This window comes from Ahaetulla prasina, chromosome 1 (genome assembly GCF_028640845.1).
Source record: "Ahaetulla prasina isolate Xishuangbanna chromosome 1, ASM2864084v1, whole genome shotgun sequence".
Taxonomy (NCBI): Eukaryota; Metazoa; Chordata; class Lepidosauria; order Squamata; family Colubridae; genus Ahaetulla; species Ahaetulla prasina.
In genome coordinates this window covers 363,620,418-363,646,947 of record NC_080539.1, presented here as the reverse complement: position 1 = coordinate 363,646,947, position 26,530 = coordinate 363,620,418, and the positions used below count along the sequence as shown (strand labels likewise).

Genomic DNA, 26,530 nt, shown 5'->3' with positions numbered 1-26,530 from the left:
TGGAAGGAATCAAGAATATTAGGCCTTAAAAAAAGAAGATCAAGGAGCTATGTGGTAGCACAGTTTGAAAAAAGAAACTTATGTACTTCGTTGTGCAGAAGGTGGAAGACAGAATCATGGGTTAAGTTACGGGGATGAGGTGATTTTGGTTAAGTGTAAGAATAAAGCTTCCCCTCATAGTTAAAATAACTTCAGAGTAGAACCATTTACTTCCCTGGATGTCTTTAAACAGAGACTGGAGAATAATTGGTGGAGGTTTCATTAGGATTCTTGAATGGAGCTGGGGGTTGGATTTGTTGATTCTCATCCCATGAGTTTGGTGATGTTTAGAACAGGGGTCTCCAACCTCTGGTTTGAGGTTGGAGACCCCTGGTTTAGAAACTCTGAGTGAAGCTACATTTGTTGAAACAAAACTAGAAACTGGAAGAACTTAGATGTGGATGGTTACTTTTGCATTTTCGGCCTTTTGTGGGTTTTCCCCCAGATCAGCGGACCTGCTCTCTGAACACACTGTTGAAAGTCTGATTTTAGAATATGCTTTCTCTCCCTGTCGCCACATCCAGATGTTTACCAGCTCCAGGAAGAGGTCCTTGGAGAAGGAGCACATGCAAAAGTCCAGGCCTGTGTTAACCTCATTACTAACAAGGAGTACGCCGTGAAGGTATGAATCCTTGGTCATGGTGGCTTCTCTGAGGAAAGGGAATTCTGGGAAACAAGGCCTGTTGTTTTCCCAAACACTGAAGCCAAAAACAGTTGAGCTGAAATCTATCCATGGAGAGGGGAATATCTGAATTTTGGTCTTCTGCAATAATAGAATCTTGGTGCATTATCATCAGCAGACATGTTTTTGGGAAATGCTTTGTTGTGCTCAGGCATTGGAGAAAGTGCCTTGAGGATTGGGCAAGATTCCTGTTTGGTCTCAGTGGTTCTGCTCTGTACTGTCTGTCCCCTCTAATCTAGCCCAAACTCTTTGAGAAAAATGCTGAGGTGCTATAAAGCCTGAGGCAGGTTTTGCAAAAATAATAATAATTTTGATTGAAGAGTAGAGCTGGGATTCGTAACTAGCTTCCAAAAACTAGGCAATTTGCTTTGATCTTGGTAAACTCGGTTTCTTAACCTTAATCCCGCTTTGTAAATAAAACACAAGTTCCAGTCTTTCTACATCTGTATTGCATCTAACTGCTTGTTTGGAGGCTTCGGCTGATGCAAGCAAAAATGTGCACAAAGTCAAATGGGCTGGATTTGGGAGGAGGTTGGTTTTGATCTGTCTGCGTTAATGTTAATCTTTCCTATCTTACAGGATGGTTGAGAACATTTCAAAGAGATCAGGGTAGTGATGAAAGTTTTAGTAAAGATAATAATAATAATAACAACAACAATAATATCAGAGTTGGAAGGGACCTTGGAGGTCTTCTAGTTCAACCCTCTGCCCAGGCAGGAAACCCTACACCATTTCAGACAAATGGCTATCCAACATTTTCTTAAAAATTTCCAGTGTTGGAGCATTTACAACTTCTGCAGGCAAGTTGTTCCACTGATTAATTGTTCTAACTGTCAGGAAATTTCTCCTTAGTTCTAAGTTGCTTCTCTCCTTGATTAGTTTCCACCCATTGCTTCTTGTTCTACCCTCAGGTGCTTTGGAGAACAGCCCGACTCCCTCTTCTTTGTGGCAACCCCTGAGATATTGGAACACTGCTATCATGTCTCCCCTAGTCCTTCTTTTCATTAAACTAGGCATACCGAGTTCCTGCAACCGTTCTTCATATGTTTTAGCCTCCAGTCCCCTAATCATCTTTGTTGCTCTTCTCTGCACTCTTTCTAGAGTCTCAACATCTTTTTTACATCGTGGCGACCAAAACTGAATGCAATATTCCAAGTGTGGCCTTACCAAGGCATTATAAAGTGGTATTAACACTTCACGTGATCTTGATTCTATCCCTCTGTTTATGCAGCCCAGAACTGTGTTGGCTTTTTTAGCAGCTGCTGCACACTGCTGGCTCATATCTAAATGGTTGTCCACTAGGACTCCAAGATCCCTCTCACAGTTACTACTATTGAGCAAGGTACCACATATACGGTACCGGTGCATTTTGGTTTTTTTGCCTAAATGTAGAATCTTACTTTTGTCACTGTTGAATTTCATTTTGTTAGATAGCGCCCAATGTTCAAGTCTGTCAAGAGAGTAATTCTCTGAAATGACTGATGAACTGTCCTGCTATCTAGAGGTTTCCTTCTTCAAACCTTGATTACGTTATTTAAAATAGAGATAGTCCTCAACTTACGACCATAATTGAGCCAAAAAATTTCTGTTGTCAAGTGAGATATTTGTTAAGTGTGTTTCGTCCCATTTTACAGCCTTTCTTGCTTCAATTGTTAAGTGAATCACTGTAGTCGCAAAAGGTGATCACATGATCTTGGGACACAGCAACATGTCATAAATATGAACCAGTTGCCAAGCATCTGAATTTTGATAACATGATCATGTGGTTGTTGCAACGGTCGTAAGTGTGAAAAACAGTCATAAGTTATTTATCTCAGTGCTGTTGTAACTTTGAATGGTCACTAAAGGGACTGTTGTAAGTCGAGGACTACCTGTACATACCGGCTGCTAGTCGCCCAAATTTTGATCCCATGACCACATGTGATGCTGCGACAGTCATAAGTGTGAGGATTGGTCATAATTAACTTTTTTCAGTGGTGGTGTAACTTCAAAACAGTGGCTAATCGAAAGCTGTAAGTTGAGGACTATTTGTAATAGATGTTGCATTCCAGATAGCAACCCATACCAGCCCTTCAGATATTAAACAATCTCAGAATATACATGGGGCATGTTCCATTTGATTGAGAAGCGGTGAAGACAGAATTATGCCCAAATTCCTTTAAATTTGTGGAAACCCAGCGTTGGTTGAACGAAGCTGTAAAAAAAGTTTTCAGTACTTTATGCAAGTGTGAAGTGAAAGTCAGCTTGCAATGCTTAGCTGAATGTTGAAAACGATTCTTTGCAAATAGAAAGTGAGTGCATTCTCTGGAACGCAAGCTACTTACTTTCAGAAAGATAATAGCCTTTCTTTTAAACATGTAGAGTTACTAGAGTTTCTTTTCAATAATTACCACCATCTGTTGGAAATGTGGCTAATTGTCATTGCCAAGGCATCAGGATATTTATTCCATGATCTGGAAAACAATTATTCCTTCCAGAGTATATTTATTATTTATATTTATTGAAGCTGTTCAAGCATTAGGCAGATGCAAATATAATTTGTGTGCAGGAGAGGTGTACTTTACATATCAGCTGATTAGTTCCTCTAATAATAACACGCCAGCCACATAACTGCATGATTATTAAGAATGAAACAGCTCTTCTGTTCCTAGCTTCTTTTGAAAGTCATGCTGCTGCCTAAAATAAACAGGACGTCTGTCTTCTTGGCCTTTGAGAAAAATGATTAAGATTGTTTAGTCCCTTCCTTTCCTCTGCCTCTCCATTTTTATTTTGTTTTTTAAAAACCTGCTTGGGAAAACTGCCCCGTGACTCTTCTGCCTAAGATATTAACATAAAATCAAGCCTGCTTTTCAATTCTTAAATGAATAGCTGTATTTAGTCGATTACAAATGGGGAACAAACAGGATGTCACGGTTGGTGCCAGACTAACTAAGAGATGTTGACAGAAACTTTTGGGGTCTAAAGCTGGCAGTTTATTTAAATCTATTTGTCTCCCAGAGTTGCTTTAAAACGAGATGAGCCGCAGATAAATGTAATAAAAAAAATGAATAAATTTGTTGAGCCTTGGCCACCTGCCCCCAAACTAGCATCTTCCAGAAGGGCTTAAACTACAAATCCTGCACTGTATGACAAAGAATGGTTCCAAGAAACGAATGTGTGAACATTTGGGGGGGGGGGGGGAGGAAGAGGCACTTTTTAACTATTAATTTTTCAAATTAAATGACAGACAGAATCCCAATAGAACCAGTTCCCCAGAAAGGGAGTGAGCTGTCCTGGGATGGCTATCTCTAGCCATCCGTTTGGGATACTTTTATTCTTTCTTTTGAGCAGAGAATTGAATGCAATATGGAAATGAAAAGAAGGACTAGGGGTGACATGATAGCAGTGTTCCAATATCTCAGGGGCTGCCACAAAGAAGAGGGAGTCAAGCTGTTCTCCAAAGCACCTGAGGGCAGGACAAGAAGCAATGGGTAGAAACTAATCAAGGAAAGAAACAAGCTAGAACTAAGGAGAAATTTCCTGACAGTGTGAGAACAATTAATCAGTGGAACAACTTGCCTCCAGAAGTTGTGGGTGCTCCCAACACTGGAAGTTTTTAAGAAGAGATTGGACAACTATTTGTCTGAAATGGTGTAGGGTTTCTTGCCTGAACAGGGGGTTGGACTAGAAGACCTCCAAAGTCCCTTCTAACGCTCGTTATTCTGTTACGACTCCTTCCAGCCATAAGACCCTGTGACTTATGTCTTTGGTCCAAGATGCTTACAGCTCAAATGCAGTATAGATTTCCCCACTTAATTTATGGCAGACTTAATCTCTTTAAATCAATTGTTCGGTAAATAAACAACTTGAAAAAAAATAAACAAAGCAAGCAATTCTCTCCCCCCCCCCTTAATTCCTCTGCAGCAGCTCTCTACTAAAAGGCCTAAAATTTAGTTTTCTGTTTAAAATTTCACTGAGAGGCATCTCTCTCAGCTGCCTCTCCCAGCTTGACCTTTTTCTCTTTTCAAACCCAATTGTTCCTCCCCCAGCCTCCCCCCCACCCCCACCCCCGTTTAATCCCTCCTGCCAGCTTGTATTAGGGCAGGAACAGTGACGCAGATGATCTAAAATGGGACAGGGAGAACCTGGCACCAGCCCGTTTGTGTGTGCGTGCGTGTGTGTTTGTGTTGTGCAGATGCCATGGCTTCGGGGGAAGGGAGAAGAGGACAGTTGTAAATCTGATGGTGGAAAGAGAAGCCAAAGGGGTGGTGATGTTGAAAACCTCCCAGAGTTAGAGGGAGGGAGACACAGCTGCTGCACACTGCGTTCCCATCTCTCTGGGGAGTGTGGCTTTTTTCTTTTTAAAGTTGGCAGACGGCGAGAAACAACAGCTCTTTCATTCATCGCCGGCTGCAAAGTGGCAACTTGGGGAGCAGAGAAGTGTGTGCGGGGGGGGGCATAAATAATCCATTTTCCACCCTTCTGCTTTTCGAGTTTCATACCCAGCCATTTGCACACTGTTGCAGTTGCAAAGGGGTAGGCTGGTGAAAAAAAACCTTTGGGGGGGGGGGAGAGAGAGAAAGGAAGAAAAGAGGGAGGAAGAAAACGGAAGAAAGGAGGAAAGAAAGAGAAAAAGGAAAGGAAGAAGGAAGAAAAGGGAAGGAAGGAAAGGAGGAAGGAAGGGAAGGAAGGGAAGAAAAGAAAAAATAAAGGAAAGGCGGAAAGAAGGGAAGGAAGGAAGGGAAGGAAGAAAGGGAAGGAAAGAAAAAAGGAAAGGTGGAAAGAAAGGAAGGAAGGGAAGAAAAGGAAGGAAGGAAGGAAAGGGAAGAAAGAAAAGGAAAAGGAAGAAGAAAGGGAAGAAAGGAAGGAAGGGAAGAAAAGGAAGGAAGGAAAGGAAAGAAATTAAGGATGGAAGGGAAGAAAAAAAAAAAAAGGAAAGGTGGAAAGAAGGGAAGGAAGGAAGGGAAGAAAAAAAGGAAAGGCAGAAAGAAGGGAAAGAAAGGAAAGAAGTTAAGGAAGGGAAGAAAAGAAAAAAGGTGGAACGAAGGGAAGGAAGGAAGGGAAGAAAAGGAAGGGAGGAAAGAAGTTAAGGAAGGAAGAGAAGAAAAAAAAGAAGGTGGAAAGAAGGGAAGGAAGGAAGGAGAAAGGAAGAAAATGAAGGGAAGAAAAGAAAGGGGGAAGGAAGGAAAGAAGAGAAAGAGGAAGGAAAGAAGAGAAAGAAAGAAAGGAAAGAAAGAAAGAAAGAAAGAAAGAAAAAAAGAAATTTGGCTGCTCAGAAAACAGCTTCCCTCCCTCTTTTCTGAATAAGTCGCTGAGGTTACTGTTGTTGTTATTGTGCAAGGCTGTGGAAACGCAGAGACTTGCCCGATGCATGTCTCCTGCCCCCAAACTCTTTTGAATACAGTTTCACAGGTGGAATTTTGTCATTTGGAGTCAGAAGGCCCAATTTGTTCTACAGATTTCAAGAAGCTAAAGGGATTCAGAAGTGCGGGGTGGGGGGAGGTAACTGAGGAGTCAGGGGATGGGGAGAAAAGGGCATGAGAATTGCAAGGAGATAAACCAACAGGGGCTGGGGGATGGTTTAACTCCCCCTTCTCTGTTGGTGTTTGAGGTGCTAGGAAACTGTTTTTGTGAAAAAGAAATATTCAGCTATATACCTTAAGTAGATGAGTTTGAGGTTTTTTTTTAAATTACCAGTTGAAAAAAAAAAAAGGTATTTTCTTCGTGGGTACAGAATTGAATAAAGAAACAGCCTATTTGCCTTTGCATATGAAAAGCACATGTTTTGTAGAATTGGTTCTAGAGTTTCGGGATGTTAATAAGATCGGAACTTGGGTTGGCTTCAAGGCTATCTTGTAAATACCTCCATAAACAATTTATCTCCAGCGCCTGTTGTACTTTGCTCAGGTTTCATACAAGATCATAGAGCAGGGGTAGTCAACCTTTTTATATCTACCGCCCACTTTTGTATCTCTGTTAGTAGTAAAATTTCCTAACCGCCCACCGGTTCCACAGTAATGCGCCGTGTATTTGCACATGCCTCTCGCACATCGTGGATTGGGTTTGGGTGGGGGCGCCGGCTACCAGCTCTGCTTGTCTGTTACAGTTGGGTGGTGTGGGGGGAGATGCGCCAACTATTCTGAGACGAGGCTCTTTTGTTTGCGGTCGCACTATAGCGCCATTTAGGTTCACTTACGTAACGTGAACTAAACTTATGCGCGGGCGATACAAATAGTATATTTTCAGAAATTTAAATTGTCACGGGGAATTTTATGAAAACCTAATGAAAATGTTTTTAAATAATGCTACGAAATTTTTTTTAAAAGTCAATTAAATTTAAAAAAAGGAAAGTGCTTCAGTATCGGACAAAATCCCTACCGTCCACCATGAAAGCTGGAATGCCCACTAGTGGGCGGGAGGGACCAGGTTGACTACCACTGTCATAGAGCATAATAGTGGATACCACCCCCTCCCCATGGAATATGACTTCAGATCAGCCGCTGCCCCCCCCCTTTCCAGGGAGGATTGAAGAACAGTTGGAGGGAGCCAAGTTTGAGAAGCGTTGTGTGCTTGGTTTCAAAATCTTTGCACATTTTATTTGTTTGAAAGAAGCCAAGTTTTGCATGCAACATACCCGCTCGGAATATTTGCTCTGGCTTGACGTTGTTGTAACTGTAGCCTTTCCCTTGTTATTTTTTTCTTTGAAAGATAATTGAGAAGCGTCTTGGACACATCCGAAATCGGGTATTTCGAGAAGTGGAAATGCTGTATCAGTGCCAAGGACACAGGTACTGGGCAGAGTTTTCAGCTTGATCTTTGCTGTATCTAGATTGTATCCTGGTTGTATTAATGCAGTACTTGGGTGGTCCTCAACTTACAACCGCAATGGAGCCCGAAATCTCTGTTGCTAAAGCAAGACATTTGTGAAGTGGGTGTTGTCCGATTTTACCACCTTTCTTGCCATAACTATTAAGGGAATCACTGCAGTTATTAAATTAGTAACACAGTTGTTAAGTGAATCGGGCTTCCCCATTGACTTTGCTTGTCAGGAGGTCGCAAAAGATGATCACATGACCCCCCGAGACACTGCAGCTGTCATAAATATGAGTCAGTTGCCGATTGGTGGAATTTTGATCACATGACTGTGAGGATGCTGCGTAAGTGTGAAAAACAGCCATAAGTTCCTTTTTTTCAGGGCATTCGAACAATCACTAAATGAACTGTCATAACTTGAGGACTACCTGTAATCGGGTACAAGTAATCCTCGACGTATGACCACAGTAGAGCCCAACATTTCTGTTGCTAAGCAACACAGTTGCTAAGTGATCTGTGCCCCCTTTTATGACCTTTTATTACCACAGCTGTAAGCAAATCACTATGGTTGTTAAGTGAATCCTGCAGTTGTTAAGTGAATCCGGTTCTCCCATTGATTTTGCTTGTGGGAAGCTGGCTGGGAAGGTTACAAATGGTGATTATGGTGAGAGCGCAGCTGTCAAATGGTGAGAGCGCAGCTGTCCTAAATATATGCCAGTGGTCAATCACCCAAATTTTGATCGGGTGACTTGTGGGGATGCTGCAATGGTTTGATGTGTGAAAAACAGTCATAAGTCACCTTTTTCAGTGCCACTGTAACTTTGAATGATCACTAGATGAACGTAAGTCAAGGATTACCTGAACTTCCATATCAAGGGGCACTCTACCTCTGAATATTAGCTCCAGGGGAAAGGAGAGTCTGCACTTCGTTCTCTGCATTGTGGTTGCTTGAGAAGTGTGTTTTTTTTCTGCCATGTGGGAAAATATGAGATTAGGATCAATCAGGATTGATTTTTGAATGAAAATGAAATGGATGCAATTCCTTTGTCTTCCCTGTCTCTTCTTATCCCTAATTATTGCCCCGCCCTCCATTGTTTTTTTCTTCAGGAACATCCTGGAGCTGATCGAGTTTTTTGAAGAAGAGGACCGGTTCTACCTCGTGTTTGAGAAGATGAGAGGAGGTGAGTCACTGGCCAAATGAATTTTGGTTTTGTACGTGGGGGAGAGAGAGAGAGGGCGCATATTTTTAAAGCCCCATTTTTTCCAATTTAAGTAAGGAGGGAAACGCCATAAATTGTACATGTTGTAATTGTCCATATATAATCTACATCAGGGGTGTCCAGCCTTGACAATTTTAAGACCTGGGGACTTCAATTGAATTCTGGGAATTGAAGTCCCCAAGTCTTAAAATTGCCAAAGTTGGACAGACCTGATCTGCATCTTTAAGCTTCAGATCTTGGTCCATGGCTTAATTGAGCCTTTCAATGTATCTTTTCAGGCTCCATCTTAACCCATATCCACCGTCGACGCCATTTCAATGAGCTAGAGGCCAGCATGGTGGTGCACGACATAGCCAGTGCCCTTAATTTCTTGCACAATAAAGGTGGGTAAAAAAGTGAATGCTGGGGGCAAGGTATTTTGGGGTTTTTCCCCCCCAAAGCATTGCATGGTGCAGCTTAAGTCTCTTTGCAATCCAATAAGCCAAGGGTGTCCAAACTTGGTTAACTTTTGCACCTGCGGACTTCAACTCCCAGAATTCCTGTGGACTTCAACTCCCAGAGTCCCAAGTGTTAAAAGTTGTCAAGTTTGAACACCCCTGCACTAAGCTATTGTTTCTCAACATGTATGGTGGGTGAGGATATCTGGGAGTTGAAGTCCATACATAACATCTTCAAGGTCCCAAGGTTGAAAAATACTGTACAAAGTAGATCTCACTGTTGCAGTAAATCTCAAGGTATCTGCATTGGCCTATCCTCATCTTTTTCACACTATATTACTACAGCGTTTATGATGTCCAGGAATCTGCTAAGGCCTGATCGCAACACTTTTCTATAATTTACCTTTTCCTCTTCTCTTATCCTGTCTGTAAATACATATTTTTCATTTGGGGAAATATCTGCAGAAATGCAATGAAACCCAGCCTTTTCCCGTTGCTGCAGAATATAATTGATACTTCTTAAGTAATTGTTAGCTCTTTCCTTCAGTGCTAGCAGTTGGAAAGCAGAGGCCTCTGATAGAATAGAATAGAATAGAATAGAATAGAATAGAATAGAATAGAATAGAATAGAATAGAATAGAATAGAATAGAATAGAATAGAATAGAATAGAATTTTATTGGCCAAGTGTGATTGGACACACAAGGAATTTGTTTTGATGCTTAGTTAACTTAGTTAAGGAGATTTCCTTGCATGAAGTAGATTTAACAGAACTTCATCACAAGGGCATCAACTTAAGATGGCCTTCAAAGTTTATAGAGACCATCATTTATATAAAGAACTCTGAAGAACCATTTTCTCTTCATGTCGTCTGTCCAACTAACCAAATCATCAATGGGTGTACTGGCTACTATACTGTTAGACCTTGATTATTATTAGACCTAGTGTTAGCTAACAGTGTGGTAGGGATCATTCTCTTTGTGATTGCCAAATCTGAAGATTCCTGTCCCTCAAAATTGTTGTGGCCTTTTTCTCTGACGTCATTTTGATATGCTGGTTTTTTTAAAATTTTATTTTATTTTATTTTATTTTTTTAAATTTACATTTATATCCCGCCCTTCTCCGAAGACTCAGGGCGGTTTACAGTGTGTAAGGCAATAGTCTCATTCTATCTGTATATTTACAAAGTCAATTTATTGCCCCCCCAACAATCTGGGTCCTCATTTTACCTACCTTATAAAGGATGGAAGGCTGAGTCAACCATTTTAATGAGCATACCAGCCGAGCTTAATGTTGATACCTTAATCTGTTTTTAGGATATGTGTTTTTTTAAGTTTACGCCAGCAGTAAACTACATTAGGTGGTGGTGTCACTAATAAGGTGGGATATAAATATTTTTAAATAACAGTGGCTTGGGGGCTGTCACCTAAACCAGGTGTCCCTAACCCCCGGCCCATGGCCCATGACTGGGCTACGGCCTATTAGGAACTGGGCCACGGAAGCGGTGGGCCAGCATGTCGCGCAGTTCCACTTGCACCTCCTCCAAGCCGGGCCACCAAGCCACCTGCTCCCAATGTTCCAAAAGCGAAGTGACGAGAGCAGAGACTGAGTGGGATGAGCGCGCCTTGCTCAGCTTCGCTGACTCACCAAGGTGATCTGCTTTTGGAGCTTCGGGCAGCCTCGGTGAATCTGAAGGAGCACGAGACCGTGCCCCCAAAGGCTTCTCTTCTCTGCACCGAAAGCTTTTGGAAACGGACGAAAGGCTTTGGGGGAGCGATCTCATGCTGCTTCAGGCCTTCAGTCCCTTTGCAGACGGTTTGGCATGGAGAAGCCTGAAGGAGTTTAAAACCGCACCCCTAAAGCTTCTCTTCTCATTTGTGTGGGTAGATCTATGTGCACCGTCCCCACCACTCACGTGGCCCAGTTCCCCTCTACCCCCCTTCCTCCCCCAAGCTGGGCTGCCAAGCCGCAAAGGTTGAGGACTACTGACCTAAACTAATAAATGAACCCTTTATGCACTGGAGAGAACTGTTGGGAGTATTCAGTTCCATGAGAGGAAGAGACAATTAAATGTACTCTTTGCTTCCCAAGTAGCTTTCTGCAAGGGATCTGGAATAAAACAAGGGACAGGACCCTTCTGGCTTCCATAAACATTAGGTGTTAAGGGTGTTTGTGCTGACCATGGTTTGATGCTTGGTTAGATGGGTTTATGGCTCCTGTCAGCATGATCAGATTACACAATTTGGCTCAACTTTTCCGTTGTCTTTTCCGCTCCGGCAGCTGCTCGGTCATGTTCTTCCAATCCAAAGCAGAAAGTATTAACTGCTAACGTTAAGCTTCTTTCTTTTCTTTTTATTACAGGAATAGCACATAGAGATTTAAAACCAGAAAATATTCTCTGTGAGAGTTCAAATCAGGTGAGCCGTAGTTTAATTGCTCCTTGGTTAGTTCCCAGTCTCTCAGGGGGTCACGTGTGCTGCAAGATAGGGAGATTGAAGAAACTTGCTGATGCAGGATAGCCTGATAAGCGGGCTAATGAAGTATAAACACGAACTGTTTAGATTAGGGGTCTCCAACCTTGGTCCCTTTAAGACTTGTGGACTTCAACTCCCAGAGTCCCTCAACCAGCTTTGCTGGCTGAGGGACTCTGGGAGTTGAAGTCCACAAGTCTTAAAGGGACCAAGGTTGGAGACCCCTGGTTTAGATTGTGTGTAACAAACAAGGATTGGATTTATGACAGAATGTTAAATTCCTATTAGCTTCGGGTTTTCTTCCAAAAGAGATGACCTTTTTCCTCCCTCTCATTCTCCCCTATTGCCCCCCCCCTTTCTTTGTCTCCAACACCAGGTGTCCCCGGTGAAAATCTGTGATTTCGATTTAGGAAGTGGGATCAAGCTGAATGGTGATTGTTCTCCCATCTCCACCCCAGAGCTTCTGACTCCAGTAAGTGGTCCCTCCCCAAGGAGAAATGTATTTCATAGAATCATAGGGGTCTGAGGAAAGCAGGCAGGCAGGGAGGGAGGGAGGGAGGGGATTATTGCTATTATTAGCAATAATTGTGTCTCGGATAAGCCTCCTTGGCTACGATACTGCCACTGCGCAGTATTGTAGCAGGAAGAAGGGAAGGGAAGGGACAGGAAGGAAGGAAGGAAGGAAGGAAGGAAGGAAGGAAGGAAGGAAGGAAGGAAGGTTTGATGGGAGAGGAGGGAGGGAAGGCGGGAGGAAGGAAGGGGTTTGATGGGAGAGGAGGGAGGGAGGAAGGAAGGAAGGAAAGGGTTTGATGGGAGAGAAGGAGGGGAGGGAGGAAGGAAGAAAGGAAGGAAGAGGTTTGATGGGAGAGGAGGGAAGGAAGGAGGAAGGAAGGAAGGGGTTTGATGGGAGAGGAGGGAGGGAGGAAGGAAGGAAGGAAGGAAGGAAGGGGTTTGATGGGAGGGAGGAAGGAAGGAAGGAAGGGGTTTGATGGGAGGGAGGGAGGGAGGGAGGAAGGAAGGAAGGAAGGGGTTTGATGGGAGAGGAGGGAAGGAAGGAAGGAAGGAAGGAAGGAAGGAAGGAAGGAAGGAAGGAAGGAAGGGGTTTGATGGGAGAGGAGGGAGGGAGGGAGGGAGGAAGGCAGAAAGGAAAGAAGGACATCAATCACCCAATAAAATAGATCCAAGTCTATTTTTCCCAGTCTGCTAGTCTGAAGGCCTCATTTAAGGGAAATTGCTTTTAAATGGAAATACTTTTTGCACAGTGTATATTGTCTTTATGGGATTTGCTCCTAAAAATGTAATGGGTTTTGAAATTGAAATTCAGGCGATTCCCCAAAAGCAGTTATAATCAGTCAATAGGTATAAGGCACGTTCAGTACTTAGATTTCATTTAGCAGCCTCTCTTAAGTAATACCTGCTGTGGCGCAGTGGTTAGAATGCAGTACTGCAGTCTAGTTCTGTCGGCTGCCTGCAGTTTGGCAGTTTGAATCTCACCAGGCTCAAGGTTGACTCAGCCTTCCATCCTTTCCGAGGTGGGTAAAATGAGGAGCCAGATTGTTGGGGGGCAAGAGACTGACTGTAAACCTCTTAGAGAGGGCTGTAAAAGCACTGTGAAGCAGCATATAAGTCTAAGTACTATGGCTATTGCTACCTCATCTCAGTAAGGGAGGAGGACCAGTGGTGGGTTTCAAATTTTTTTACTACCGGTTCTGTGGGTGTGGCTTGGTGGGTGTGGCTTGGTGGGCGTGGCAGGGGAAGGATACTGTAAAATCTCCATTCCCACCCCACTCCAGGGGAAGGTTACTGCAAAATCCCCATTTCCTCCCAATCAACTGGCAGTTGGGCGGCAGAGAATAGATCGGGGCAGGGGCAGTCAGAATTTTTACTACCAGTTCTCCGAACTACTCAAAATTTCCGCTACCAGTTCTCCAGAACTGGTCAGAACCTGCTGAAACCCACCTCTGAGGAGGACATAGCATCTGTAGGCCATCTTGGGAATTCTGAAGGCATCTGAAAGCTCGTGGATGCTAGATTTACAGATCTTTGTGGATTCAGCCATCTTCTTATAGGCTTGATGTGGTAATTGATGGTTATATAGGTGGAAGGAAGCTCTGAGAGTTAGTGTGAATTGTGTTGCAAAATGAGACATTATTGATGAGACATTAACGAATGTCTTACTTAACAACATAAATTTTGGGCTCAATAGTGGTCGTAAGTCAAGGACTACCTATATTATCTACCCTGAGATAATTATTCCCTTTTTGAATACCAACCCATCCTTTTTCACTATCCTTCTGAAGTTCTTGCCTAGAATCTCTTTGATTTGTAGAGGAACATTGGAGACTATTTTGCATGAAGCTGTCAACTTGCAGCTAGACTATTCATGGAAAATTCTAGCTAGTAAAGCCTGCTACGGGTTTTTTTTTAAAAAAATCGTTAAGCTTCATAGGAAATAGTTTTATTGCTGATAATCCGCTTTCAATGCAGAGGCACTGTAGTGAAATACTTTGCATCTTTCCTCTCCTATGGCTTAGGTAGTCAAAATTTATAGCCAGCCACACACAAGAAAGTGCACCACGAAGTAGAGAAAAGATTGAAGCAATAAGAGCAGCAGCTCATGGCTTCCTTACTAAGCCATTTTGATGACCCTGCCCCCAGAAAGCTCTTCAGCTAGTTTGTAGAATTTTTGTGATGCAATTTCCAAATATTGTTCATATGATTTTCTGCTGGTTTAGAGTTAGAGAATGAATGCAAACTTTGTGCATTTCAGCTAGTTTTCAGTCCTCAGTTAGAGTTTGCATTTTAAAAAAGTGCCACCTTCGTAGATCTTCCGTGCCTAGCGTGATCTGTGCTTGCTCTTCTCAAATTTGGGAACATATTTGTCCATTTGATAAATCTCTACCTTAAGGGAGCTTTTAAAATAGGCCCTTCAAGTAGCATCATGGTGGACTTTGGGTGGCTTCAAGTATTGGGGAAAACGAATAGTTGGAAGAGTAACTTTATTAATCCTTTTGAAGATTGCCTTATTAATCTTCTTTCTGGCCTCATCATTGAATCTCTGATACTTTTTCTTACCCTGCAAACTTTGTCCCAATTTCCCTGTTTCCTTCAAGGTGTGCAATAATGAGGAAGGTTCTGCTGAATGAAAGTAACTGATTCTAAGGCGTCGTTCTATAGATTGCTTCCCAAAATATACAGGTTACAAATACCTTGCTAATCTTTTCAGCTAAGTAGGATCCAGCTTGGTTTGTATTTGGAGGGGAGACCTTCAGAATGTGATTTTTTTGGGGGGGGGGGTAGGCTATTGCTATATGGATTTAGAATTTAGATCATTCTCAAGCAGAATGTATTATTTTGTTTGAGGGTTTTTTGTTGTTGGCTATTTTGGGGATGCAGTGGCTCAGGGGCTAAGATGTTGAGCTTGTCGATTGAAAGGTCGGCAGTTCAATGGTTCAAATCCCTAGTGTTGCCGTGTAACAAGGTGAGCTCCCATTACTTGTCCCAGCTTCTGCCAACCTAGCAATTTGAAAGCACATAAAAAATGCAAGTAGAAAAATAGGGACCATCTCTGGTGGGAAGGTAACAGTGTTCCGTGCTCCTTTGGCGTTGAGTCATGCCGGCCACATGACCATAGAGACGTCTTCAGACAGCACTGGCTCTTTGGCTTTGAAACGGAGATCAGCACCGCCCCCTAGAGTCAGGAATGACTAGCACATACGTGCAAGGAGAACCTTTACCTTATTTTGCTGTTGGATTTTAATTTTATGTTCATTGTTGGAACTGGTGAGTAGCTAGGATAAATCAATATTTAAAATTTGAAAAAGTTTTATATTGATTATATTATAATTAAAGTTAGAAAAACATTTTGGGAGATAGAGTGCTCCGTACCTTGATGAACGTATCTTTTCTTTTATGTACACTGAGAGCATATGCACCAAGACAAATTCCTTGTGTGTCCAATCACACTTGGCCAATAAAATTCTATTCTATTCTATTCTATTCTATTCTATTCTATTCTATTCTATTCTATTCTATTCTATTCTATTCTATTCTATTCTATTCTATTAAGGGAGGTTTCAGGAAAAGACTGGACAGACATTTATTAGTCCAGAATGGTATGAGGATTCCTGCCTTGGGCAGGAGGTTGGACCAGAAGACCACCAAGGTCCCTTTTGACCCTATAATATAGGTGGTCCTTGACTTATGACCACAATTGAGCCCTAAATTTCTGTTGCTAAGAGAGAAAATTAACTGAATTTCACCCCCATTTTGACCTTTCTTGTAAGTTGTTCATTGAATCACTGCAGCTGTTAAATTAGGAACACAGTTAAATGAAGGCTTACTTTTGCTTGTCTGAATTTGTTGCTGACAGTGCTTGTTGCAAAAGGGGATCACATGACCCCGGGACACTGCAACTGTCATAAATATGAGTCAGCTGCCAAGTGTCTGAATTTTGATCACCTGACCGTAGGGATGTTGCAGTGATTGGGTGAAAAAACGTTTGTAAGTCGCTTCTTTCCATGCCATTGTAACTTTGAATAGTTCACTAAACAAACTGTTATAAGTCGAGGATTATCTGTACTATGAAGGGGAACAGAAAAACACTTTTCATGCCAAAGAAACCACGTGGTCACAACCATGAAGCCAAATCAGGCTCAACTCAAAGCAGACTTGCCTTTCCTTGAACTGAGATTACCAAACCAGATGGAACATGGACTACACCAATTATCTTAGACCAGGGGTCTGCAAACTTGGCTCTTTTAAGACTTGTGGACTTCAACTCCTAGAGTTCCTCAGCCAGCTTTGCTGGCTGAGGAACTCTGGGAGTTGAAGTCCACAAGTCTTAAAAGAGCCAAGTTTGTAGACCCCTGTCTTAGACTGTAAGGCGATGGTCAATTTCATATAACAGGCACCTAGCAACAGCTGGGTTCCCCAGTACAGATAATCCTTGACTTAGGATGGTAATGGCACTTGTTCATTATGGTTGTAATTCTCAACTGTCATAAAGCGAGTCACTCATTTTAGGATCTTTTTGGTTGTGGTCTTAAAGCAAATTCATTGTTTGCTGTGGGCCATTGTTGCTGAAAACCAGAAGTAATTATGGACCAGGTGGTTGGTGAGTGCTTGACACATACAGTCGTGTGACTGCAGGGATGGGCTGGGTGACTGTTGTAACTTTGAACAGTTGCTAAGCAACCAGTCGTAAGTCAAGGACCGCCTCTACATTGAACCACAAACTCCTAAACCCCATTCATAGTGTAAAAACCAGCCAGGGAGTTAAATCCATGCATTCCCTATTCTGGTGTTTTAACCCAGTTGTTGTTGTTTTTTCTCCTCCCTCCTCCCATATTGTCTGCTCTCTTAACAACCTTTTCAGCATCCTCATATGAAATGGGCATGTCTGAGTCCTATCTGCAAGCAGAGCTTGCCTGCAGGAGAGGTCAAAAAAGGCAAAATGGTGTTTGTGACGGTGAGAACAAACCGCGCCCCGTCTTTCTCAGGATCCCAAACCGTAAAATATTCCGCCTTCCCTGGCGGCCCAAGCTGCAGTCCTGTGTCCTAGTTTCACTTGACTGATTTTGTTTCTGGAAGTTTGCGTAGAAATGCTTTTGAACACACACACACACACACACACACACACACACATACACACACACATATATAGACCAGCCTTTCTGAACACGGCTGGCTGGGACTTCTCCCAATGCTAAGGCTGATAATTCCCTCTGTTTGTGTGCTGAGGACGTTCACCCTTAGCCAAGGCCAGACTGATGGACCGGCAGACTTAATGAGATCCTGCCCTCCCTCCCTCCATCTCTCTCATCCCGTCCTCCCTCCCCCCCATAGATGTGGGAGGCAAAGAAGCTTGCTAAAGTGGGTCAGCAGAGGCTTGCCTATGGGGTGATGGGAGGAGCAAGGAGGAAAGGTGGAGATGTGGCTGTAGTTTGACATCTTTATTGTGTAGCCAGGCTAACCCATCTGTCTTGATGGGCAGGTTTGGCTCTACGGTTGAGGTTATTTGTGTGAAATGGGTGTGTTTGTGTTCATGCATCTGGTTGGACACGGTCTATATGCCTTTCTGTGTTACTCAAAGGAAGTTGCTTTCTTCCTTTTGTATTCTTCTCGTCCTGTATGACTAAAGAGGTATCTGAACAAACAAAAACCACTTTCTTAATTTTTACTGATCTTTGATTTTACACTAGGTGTTTGGGCCATTTGATTCTTTCTGGGAATATTCCCCTCTTTACATAAGCATATTCACAGATGGATGGAGGTTGCTGCTGTGAGGAGGGAGGTGTTTAATTAGAATTTTCTGCAGTTTCTTTCTCCTTCTCCATTTCCCTAACCCCCTGTTCTGTCCCCCCCACCCACCTCAGTCTGGGAGGCACGAGCGATGATTTAATTAGCCGGCAATTCAGTCCACAGCAGCTATCAGCTCTGGCAGCAAACTAGTGAACGTCTGCCAAGTTTCTCTGCTATCTTTTCTTGATGCCGGTGAGTCAACCAGGAAACCAGGAACAAACAGTACTTCAGCTCAAGTTCTCTCTAAGCAGTTGATTTGTTCGCCACGGAGTAGTATAGCAGCCCCTGCTGCTTTTATACCCTGTGGGGTGTGGCTTCGTGACTCAGCACTTCCTAGGCCTGCCCCACCCCTGCTTCTGTTGTTCCCGCCTTTCTGTCTACGAAACCTAGGGTCCAACCAGGACTGATTGTCCTCAGCTGGGTCTGGGAGCGTTGCCTGGGCGGGGGGTGGGGGGGGATACAGGACACAGAGGCCTTGTTATTTCTTCCACCTGGCCTGCCTCTGGCTCCTGGAGCTGAGCCAGGGAAGCCGGCCCTGCAGGAGGGAGCCCTGACGGCCCTTCCCCCTCATTCTCTGAGTCACTCTCTGGCAGGGGGCCAGGCCCGAGGGGGGGGGCTGGAGCCACCACACACCCCTTGCCAGTTATAATAATCCCAGAAAGATCCGTAGAGAGATTTATGAACTCTATGCCCTTCTCGTTCAATGCAAAGTAATAAAAATAGAAGACTTCCCTCAACCCTTAACTCTTCCTTCCCATCTATTTTGTATTCCTCAGATTTCATTTTGGTCCCCTAGTAGCAGAGATCTTGAAGAATGAATGGAGGGGAAACACTATGTTAAATTCAACTGCATCTTTTATAGCTAAGATAACTCTTATTGTCATTTTTTTTTGTGAGCACGCTGGGAATTCTAGGAGTTGAAGTCCACTAGGCTTAAAGTTGCCAAGGTTGGAGAGCCCTGCTCTGAAGATGCCTGCTGGGTTTAAGGGATACGTAGTGTTCTCTCCTGTTGCCCCACAGGCACTTCTTAGCTGGGAAGTCGAGCACAATACAAGGCCACAACTCAGCCCCAGAGTTGCTGGCCTGGCTCCCACAGGGCGGGTGTGCTGGCCGAGCAAGTTCTAGACATCTGCCCTGCCCTGTCCTGGTTCAATGCAATCATGGGTTGGTTTTTTGTTTTGTTTTTTCCTGCTTTTGAAAAGGGAGGGACGGAATTTGGCAGCTGATGCAACCTTGGTGCAAGCAAGGGACTTGCACCTGGCTGGTTCAATCCAGCGGCATTCAGGAACAGCGGGAGGTGGCCATGGGTGAACTTGGTGCCTTGTATGAGTGTGTGTGTATGTGTGTGTCTCTCTCATAGAATGAATTCCAGCTCTGTGGGCAGCTGCTGTTATCTCCAGCATTGATTTTCTTTTTTAATCTCACAGAGAGGAGGCTGATTATGACTTGCATAATGGGAAGGAAGCAGAGAGGGAAATGTTCATTGCTTCATTTGTTGGGCTGTTTGCTGTGGAATGTGCGAAAGGATCCCTTTGAGCATGTGAAGAGTGCATTTTCTTTCCTTGTTCTAGAACAGGAGTCTCCAACCTTGGCAACTTTGAGCCTGGTGGACTTCAACTCCCAGAATTCCCCAGCCAGCTTTGCTCAAAAGTTTGCTCAAAGTTGCCAAGGTTGGAGACCCCTGTTCAAGAAGGACCACTTTCCCCAAGGCACATTAACTTTGCTAGAAACAAGCATGGAAGATATTTCAAAGAGCTTTTGTATAATGCCCCATCAAAACTACATCTGTTTATGGGCAGGTTCAGAAGGCTGCCTGTATAAATGATAAAAGGTACAAACTCACCCTAAAGTTGGATCACCTGGAGACTTCACAATAGAGATTTTTTTATCTTTTCACCATCAACATACAGGGCAGAGGTATGCATTTTTGGCAGCTTTAAGACTTGTGGACTTCGACTCCCAAAATTCCCTAGCCAGCATATATTTCTGGGAGTTGGAAGTCTTCAAGTCTTAAAATTGCCAAGGCTGGATGCTCTGCTTTAGAGACTTCCCCATCTGTAAGGAGATTGATTATTTATTTATTTATTTATTTATTTATTTATTTATTTATTTATTTATTTATTTATTTATTTATTTATTTATTTATTTATTTATTTATTTATTTATTTATTTATTTATTTATTTATTTATTTAAATTTCTAGATCGCCCTTCTCCCGAAGGACTCGGGGCGGTTTACAGCCATATAAAAAACAACATTACAAATATTAAGATAATTTAAAATGAAATATTTAAATTTAGGCTAACTCCATTTAAAAACCCATTTAAAATTCCCAATTAAAACTATCAGGCCAGTCCTGCGCGATGAAATAACCATGTTTTCAGCTCACGTCAAAAAGTCCGGAGATCAGGGAGTTGGCAGATACCTGGTGGTAGTTCGTTCCAGAGGGTTGGAGCCCCCACAGAGAAGGCCCTCCCCCTGGGGGTCGCCAGTCGACATTGTCCAGCCGACGGCACCCCAAGGAGGACCACTCTGTGGGAGCGCACTGGTCGCTGGGAGGCCGTCGGTCGCAGTAGGCGGTCCCGTAAATACCCAGGTCGCATGCCATGAAGCGCTTTAAAGGTGGTAACCAATACCTTGAATTGCACCCGGAAGATCACCGGATGCAAATTTATTTATTTAGATCTACCCTCTAAATGAGATATGAGAGCAAGGAAGCACACATAATGAGGAGCAGAAAACCTAGGCGTGGTTTCCTGTTAATTTTTGTCCATGGGTGAAATTCCAGAATTTGAAACTGATAAGCATTTGGGTAACGAATTCCCAGCACAGGCCTGTGGCAGAACCTTAACCTGAGAATCAAAGGGGACAGACGGCCATTCCCCACCCCTTTCCCCCCTCTGTGCTTCATCCCAGGGAATTCTCATTGGTTTTTCTTGGAGATTCTCAATCATTCTCATTCCCAGTCACCACAGATGTTGTGTCTTGTCCGCTCTCACCGCAGCCGGGGTCTGCTTATCTGCTCCCGAACATGGAGGAATGTATGCCTCCCGGCCCCAGTCCTGGCTCCATGCCCAGACAAGCTGCAGAGGAGGGGGCACCTCCCGGTCCCAGCCCTGGCTCCATGCCCAAGCAGGCTGCAGAGGAGGGAGCATCCCCCGGCCCCAGCCCTGACTCCATGCCCAGGCAAACGGAGCAGCTAGACCCCTCCCCCTCCTCCACAGCATGTGAGCCTGAGGAAAGTTTACTTCCAACTGCTGATTGGAGTGACCCTCGCATCAGAAGATTGGATAGGCGGAGGCAACAGAAGGAAGGGAGGGGCAGGCCTTAATGAGTGCTGAGTCATGGAGCCACACCCCATGGCCTATATAAAGGATCTGCTTTCTGGCAGTCTCTGAGTCAGGCAAAGTCGAACTTATCTTGCTGAAGTCACTTACTGGTCTCCTGCCTGCTCTGAGGACTTTGCTAGGACTTTGGGCAGAGCTGCAGAGGCAAGCCTGATTCGGATTTCCCTGACCCGGCCGTCAGCGGAGGAGTGGGACACGACAACAGATGAGCCGTGGTGGCGCAGTGGTTAGAATGCAGCACTGCAGACTACTACTGCGGACTCAGTTCTGACCTTTTGCAAACTTCCGACAAGCAGCGTCAACGGGGAAGCCGGATTCACTTAACAACCATGTTACTAACTTAACAGCTGGAATAATTCACTTCACAGCTGTGGCAAGAAAGGTCGTAAAATGAGGCAAAACTCACTTAACAAATGACTCGCTTAGCAACAGATACTTTGGGCTTGCTTGCGGTTGTAAGTCGAGGACTATCTCTACTATCCTCCATCATCATCTTGGCAACAGGGAGGGCAAATTTGGGGATTGAAATTTGCCAACTCTGTGGTAGAAGCCACATTCTCCCAGAGGATTGGTAGAACGAGGATTCAGAACTAGCTTTGACTACATTTCTTTTATGTTTCAAATTACAGCAGAGATGATTACTCTCCAATTACATATTTAACCATTTTCCCCATGCGTCGTCTTGCAAGCTAGAATTTGTTGGCAACCTTTGGAGTCCTCTGGGAGGTGATGCAATGCCTTTGGGGATGACATGTGTTCCTGGATCTTCCTTCTGCGGCCTAGATCAAGGTTTAGCGCTGCCCTGGCCTCCCTCAGTCATACCACTCTGAAGAATAAACAAAGAGTCACAGCAATTGGTGTGATGCATCTAGCATTGGTATAGGGAGCAGCTGAAAGAAGTATATTTATTTTCTTGATGTGCTGTCCCAGAGGCCCATCCCAACCCTTTAACAAGCTTGGCCAAAAAATTGTTAAGATAATTAGAAAGCCAGAGGAGCTAATAATGAACTGGAGCAGGGGTGTCGAACTCAGGGCCCGGGGGACAGATCCGGCCCATGGAGTGCTTAGATTTGGCCCGCTGGGCCGCCCTGGAAAAAGCGAAGGACTGGCCCATGGTGCCTCTGCCAGCGAAAACGGAGCTCGGGACGGCTGCACACAGCCCTCCCGAGCTCCGTTTTTGCTGGCAGAGGGTTGTAGGAGGCTGTCGTAGCCGAAAACGGAGCTTAGAAGCGCTGGCAGAGCACTTGGGCCACCACAGGCTCCCCCAGACATGAGTGTCATCGAGCTGGCCATGTCCACCCTGGCCCCCGGAGGTCAAACACAACCCTGATGCGGCCCTCAATGAAATTGAGTTTTGACACCCCTGAACTGGAGCATCCGGTTTCCATGAGAATTGTTGCTTGTTCTAGGACCTAAGCTGAGGCAAGGGCCCAAATTTTTGCATAACCATTGAGTGTGAGTTGGGTCTGGGAAAATAGCATCCAGTCATATTTGGAACATTACCAGTGTTGCAATGCTCCTACCCTCGTTTTAGGAGCCGATGGAACAAAATTGCTCAGAAAGCACCGTGAAACCCCTTGAAGGTAGTCCTCGATTTATGACCACAATCGAGCCTAATGTTTCTGTTGCTAAGTAAAACGTTTGTTAAGTGAATTTTGCTCGACTTTATGACCTTGCTTGCCACCGTTGTTAAGTGAATCACTGCAGTTTTATTAAGTTAGTAACACGGTTGCTAAGTGAATCTGGCTTCTCCATTGATTTCGATTGTCAGAAGGTCTCCGAAGGTGATCACGTGACCCCAGGACATTGCAACTGTCCTAAATATGAGTCAGTTGTCAAGCATCAAATTTTATCACAGCACCCTATAGGGCTACTACAATTGTTGTAAGTATGAAAAATGGTCGTAAGTCACTTTTTCCAGTGTTGTTGTAACTTTGAACGGTCCCTAAATGAACTGTTGTTAAATCGAGGACTACCTATACAAAATAAGTATTATCTGTGTGTATGTCTAGTATGAAAGCCAAAAGGATCAGTGTCTTGTTGTCTATATGCTAATATAGGTAAATTTATAGATTACTATTAATATTTTTGGAAATGCTGGATTGGGACGAGGAAGAATCTTGGCGATCATTTGAGAATTAGCAGCTGGACTTGCCGATTTTAAAAAAATGATATATGTGAAAGACCTGTGTTTGAATTTATATTCAATTTCTCTGCATTGAAAATAGCCTGCATGGTTTGCATCAACAACACTGATTATATTAAAATGAGATTGGATAGTTTGCAATTTACTTCCTTATGGATCTCAGCTGTTACCGTTGCATAGCAAATAAACCAGACTCTGTGTGTAGCACAGGATTTTGTGTAAAAATAGCAATTTTAATTGGTTAAGCTGGATCTTAGGATAAACTTAACATGTGAATTCAGCTAGTACGTGTCTATGGTTTAGGAGATCTTGGGGGAAGAATGCATTTGCTTGCAGGGAATTTGAATTTGGTACTCTGATCTTTCTGGGCTTCCATATTGAGGGCTGAGATTTTGAGACATGTAGGTAGGTGTAGCTGCGTTACAGAAAAGGAGATTTTTTTTTTAAATTTACATTTATATCCCGCCCTTCTCTGAAGACTCAGGGCGGCTTACAGTGTATAAGGCAATAGTCTCATTCTATTTGTATATTTTTACAAAGTCAACTTATTGCCCCCCCAACAATCTGGGTCCTCATTTTACCTACCTTATAAAGGATGGGCTGGGCTTGAACCTGCAGTAATTGCAGGCTGCTGTGTTTTAATAACAGGCTTCTACAGCCTGAGCTACCATGGCCCCTGGTATGGCCAACTTATCCACTTCCCTCACCGGGGGCCAGGGGTGGTGGTGTCCAACCTTGGCAACTTTACGACTTGTGGACTTCAACTCCCAGAATTCCTCAGCCAGCCATACTAGCTGAGGGATTCTGGGAGTTGAAGTCCATAGGTCTTAAAGTTGCTACGGTTGGTCACCCTGCTTCAAGTGTTGCTATCTTCAGCCATCAAACTGCAATTGTGAAGCTTTGCTTAGCCTCCTGGCGTAGTCTCAAGACACCACTTGGGACTTACTTAAAAAAAATATATATATTATTATTTTTAACAAAAGGCCCAGCAAGGTTTCTCCTATTTTAAGACTTGCAGTTCTCTGGAGATCCCATGGGTCCAGAAAATATTTCTGGGTGATTTTTTTCCCCTTCCTTTCCTGACATCCACTTTCTTTCTCCTGTAGGAAAAGCTAGGCCCAACATTGGACCAGGGTAGGCTTGGCCAACTCGACGTCACTCGTGTCGGGGGCACCTGTGGTGGCCCGAGCGCTCTGCCAGCTCCCGAGCTCCATTTTCAGCTGCAGTGGCCTCCTGTAACCCTCTGCCAGCAAAAACAGAGCTCGGGAGGGCCGCGGTCACTCCTCCCAAGCTCTGTTTTTACTGGCTGAAGCACCACAGGCCGGTCCTTTGCTGTTTCCAGGGCGGCCCCGTGGGCCAGATCTAATCACCCCGCGGGCCTGATCTACTCCCCCTCCAGGCTTTGAGTTTGTCACCCCTGGTTTTGGCTGATTCTATTGCCAATAGATTTCACTGAGAATTGTTAGGGATTAAGTGAGGGAGCAAAAGATACGTCTCCATAGGTCTTAAACTGGTGGCGGTTAACGAATTTTGTTCTCTTTTCCCCCCAGTGCGGTTCAGCAGAATATATGGCTCCAGAAGTGGTGGAGGCCTTCAGTGAAGAAGCATCCATTTACGACAAGCGCTGCGATTTATGGAGCTTGGGAGTCATTCTGTACATCATGTTGAGCGGTTACCCCCCTTTTGTGGGTCACTGTGGGACCGACTGCGGCTGGGACCGCGGTGAAGCCTGCCCTGCTTGCCAGGTAATCATCATACCCAGATTTTCTAATTTATTTTTATTTTTTTATTTGCATTTATATCCCACCCTTCTCCGAAGACTCAGGGCGGCTTACACTATGTCAAGCAATAGTCTTCATCCATTTGTATATTATATACAAAGTCAACTTATTGCCCCCAACAATCTGGGTCCTCATTTTACCTACCTTATAAAGGATGGAAGGCTGAGTCAACCTTGGGCCTGGTGGGACTTGAACCTGCAGTAATTGCAAGCAGCTGTGTTAATAACAGACTGTCTTAGCAATCTGAGCCACCAGAGGCCCAGATGGCGCTTTCTGTTTGCCAGCAGTGCAAAGTCCTAACAAATTCCATTGGCTCTGCCCTCTTTTTTTAGAAACGTCATTATTGGGTCCTGTACGTGTTTTTTTTTAAAAAAAACTATTTTTGGATGGGCTGGCTTCTTTTCGTAACGTACCTGTCTCTTCTTGCAGAATATGCTGTTTGAAAGCATCCAGGAGGGGAAATACGAATTCCCAGACAAGGACTGGGCTCACATCTCTTTCGAAGCTAAAGACCTCATTTCAAAGCTTCTTGTAAGAGATGCCAAAAAGCGTCTGAGTGCAGCCGAAGTCCTCAAGCATCCTTGGGTACAAGGGGTGAGTATCCTTGTTGAGTGAGGTGGACAAAAGATGGACATGAGATCGTTTCTTTTGCCTTTCTGCTTATCTGGTGCAAAGGACTATTTGGCAGGCTGGCTATCTATCTATCTTGATCTTCCGTCTCTGTCTGTCTCTCTCTCTCTCTCTCCCTCCCTCCCTCCCTCCCCTCTCTGTCTCTCTGTCTGTTTATCTCCATCCTTTCTCTCTCTCTCTCCCTCCCTCCCTCCCCTCTCTGTCTCTCTGTCTCTATGTTTACTTATCTTTATCCTTTCTCTCTCTCTCTCTCTCTCCTTCCCTCTCCCTCCCTCCCTCCCTCCCTCCCCTCTCTGTCTCTCTGTCTACTTATCTCCATCCTTTCTCTCTCTCTCTCTCTCTCCTCCTCCCTCCCTCTCTGTCTCTCTGTCTCTATGTTTACTTATCTTTATCCTTTCTCTCTCTCTCTCTCTCCTTCCCTCTCCCTCCCTCCCTCCCTCCCTCCCCTCTCTGTCTCTCTGTCTACTTATCTCCATCCTTTCTCTCTCTCTCTCTCTCTCTCCCTCCCTCCCTCCCTCCCCTCTCTGTCTCTGTGTTTACTTATCTTTATCCTTTCTCTCTCTCTCCCTCCCTCTCCCTCCCTCCCTCCCTCTCTGTCTCTGTGTCTGTTTATCTCCATCCTTTCTCTCTCTCTCCCTCCCCTCCCTGTCTCTCTGTCTACTTATCTCCATCCTTTCTCTCTCTC

The 26,530-nt window shown here is 44.1% G+C and overlaps 1 protein-coding gene across 4 annotated transcripts in view; it reads left to right on the top strand.

Moving 5' to 3' along the window:
* Positions 1 to 26,530, top strand: part of MKNK2 (MAPK interacting serine/threonine kinase 2) — a 54,457-nt gene that overhangs the window by 17,576 nt on the left and 10,351 nt on the right. For all 4 annotated transcript variants that reach the window (XM_058163394.1, XM_058163397.1, XM_058163396.1 and 1 more), the window contains exons 5-12: positions 564 to 661; positions 7,409 to 7,488; positions 8,621 to 8,694; positions 9,012 to 9,116; positions 11,530 to 11,585; positions 12,016 to 12,111; positions 24,985 to 25,179; positions 25,645 to 25,809. In XM_058163394.1, the coding sequence (XP_058019377.1) occupies positions 564 to 661; positions 7,409 to 7,488; positions 8,621 to 8,694; positions 9,012 to 9,116; positions 11,530 to 11,585; positions 12,016 to 12,111; positions 24,985 to 25,179; positions 25,645 to 25,809 (869 nt within the window). The remainder of the gene's footprint in view (positions 1 to 563; positions 662 to 7,408; positions 7,489 to 8,620; positions 8,695 to 9,011; positions 9,117 to 11,529; positions 11,586 to 12,015; positions 12,112 to 24,984; positions 25,180 to 25,644; positions 25,810 to 26,530) is intronic.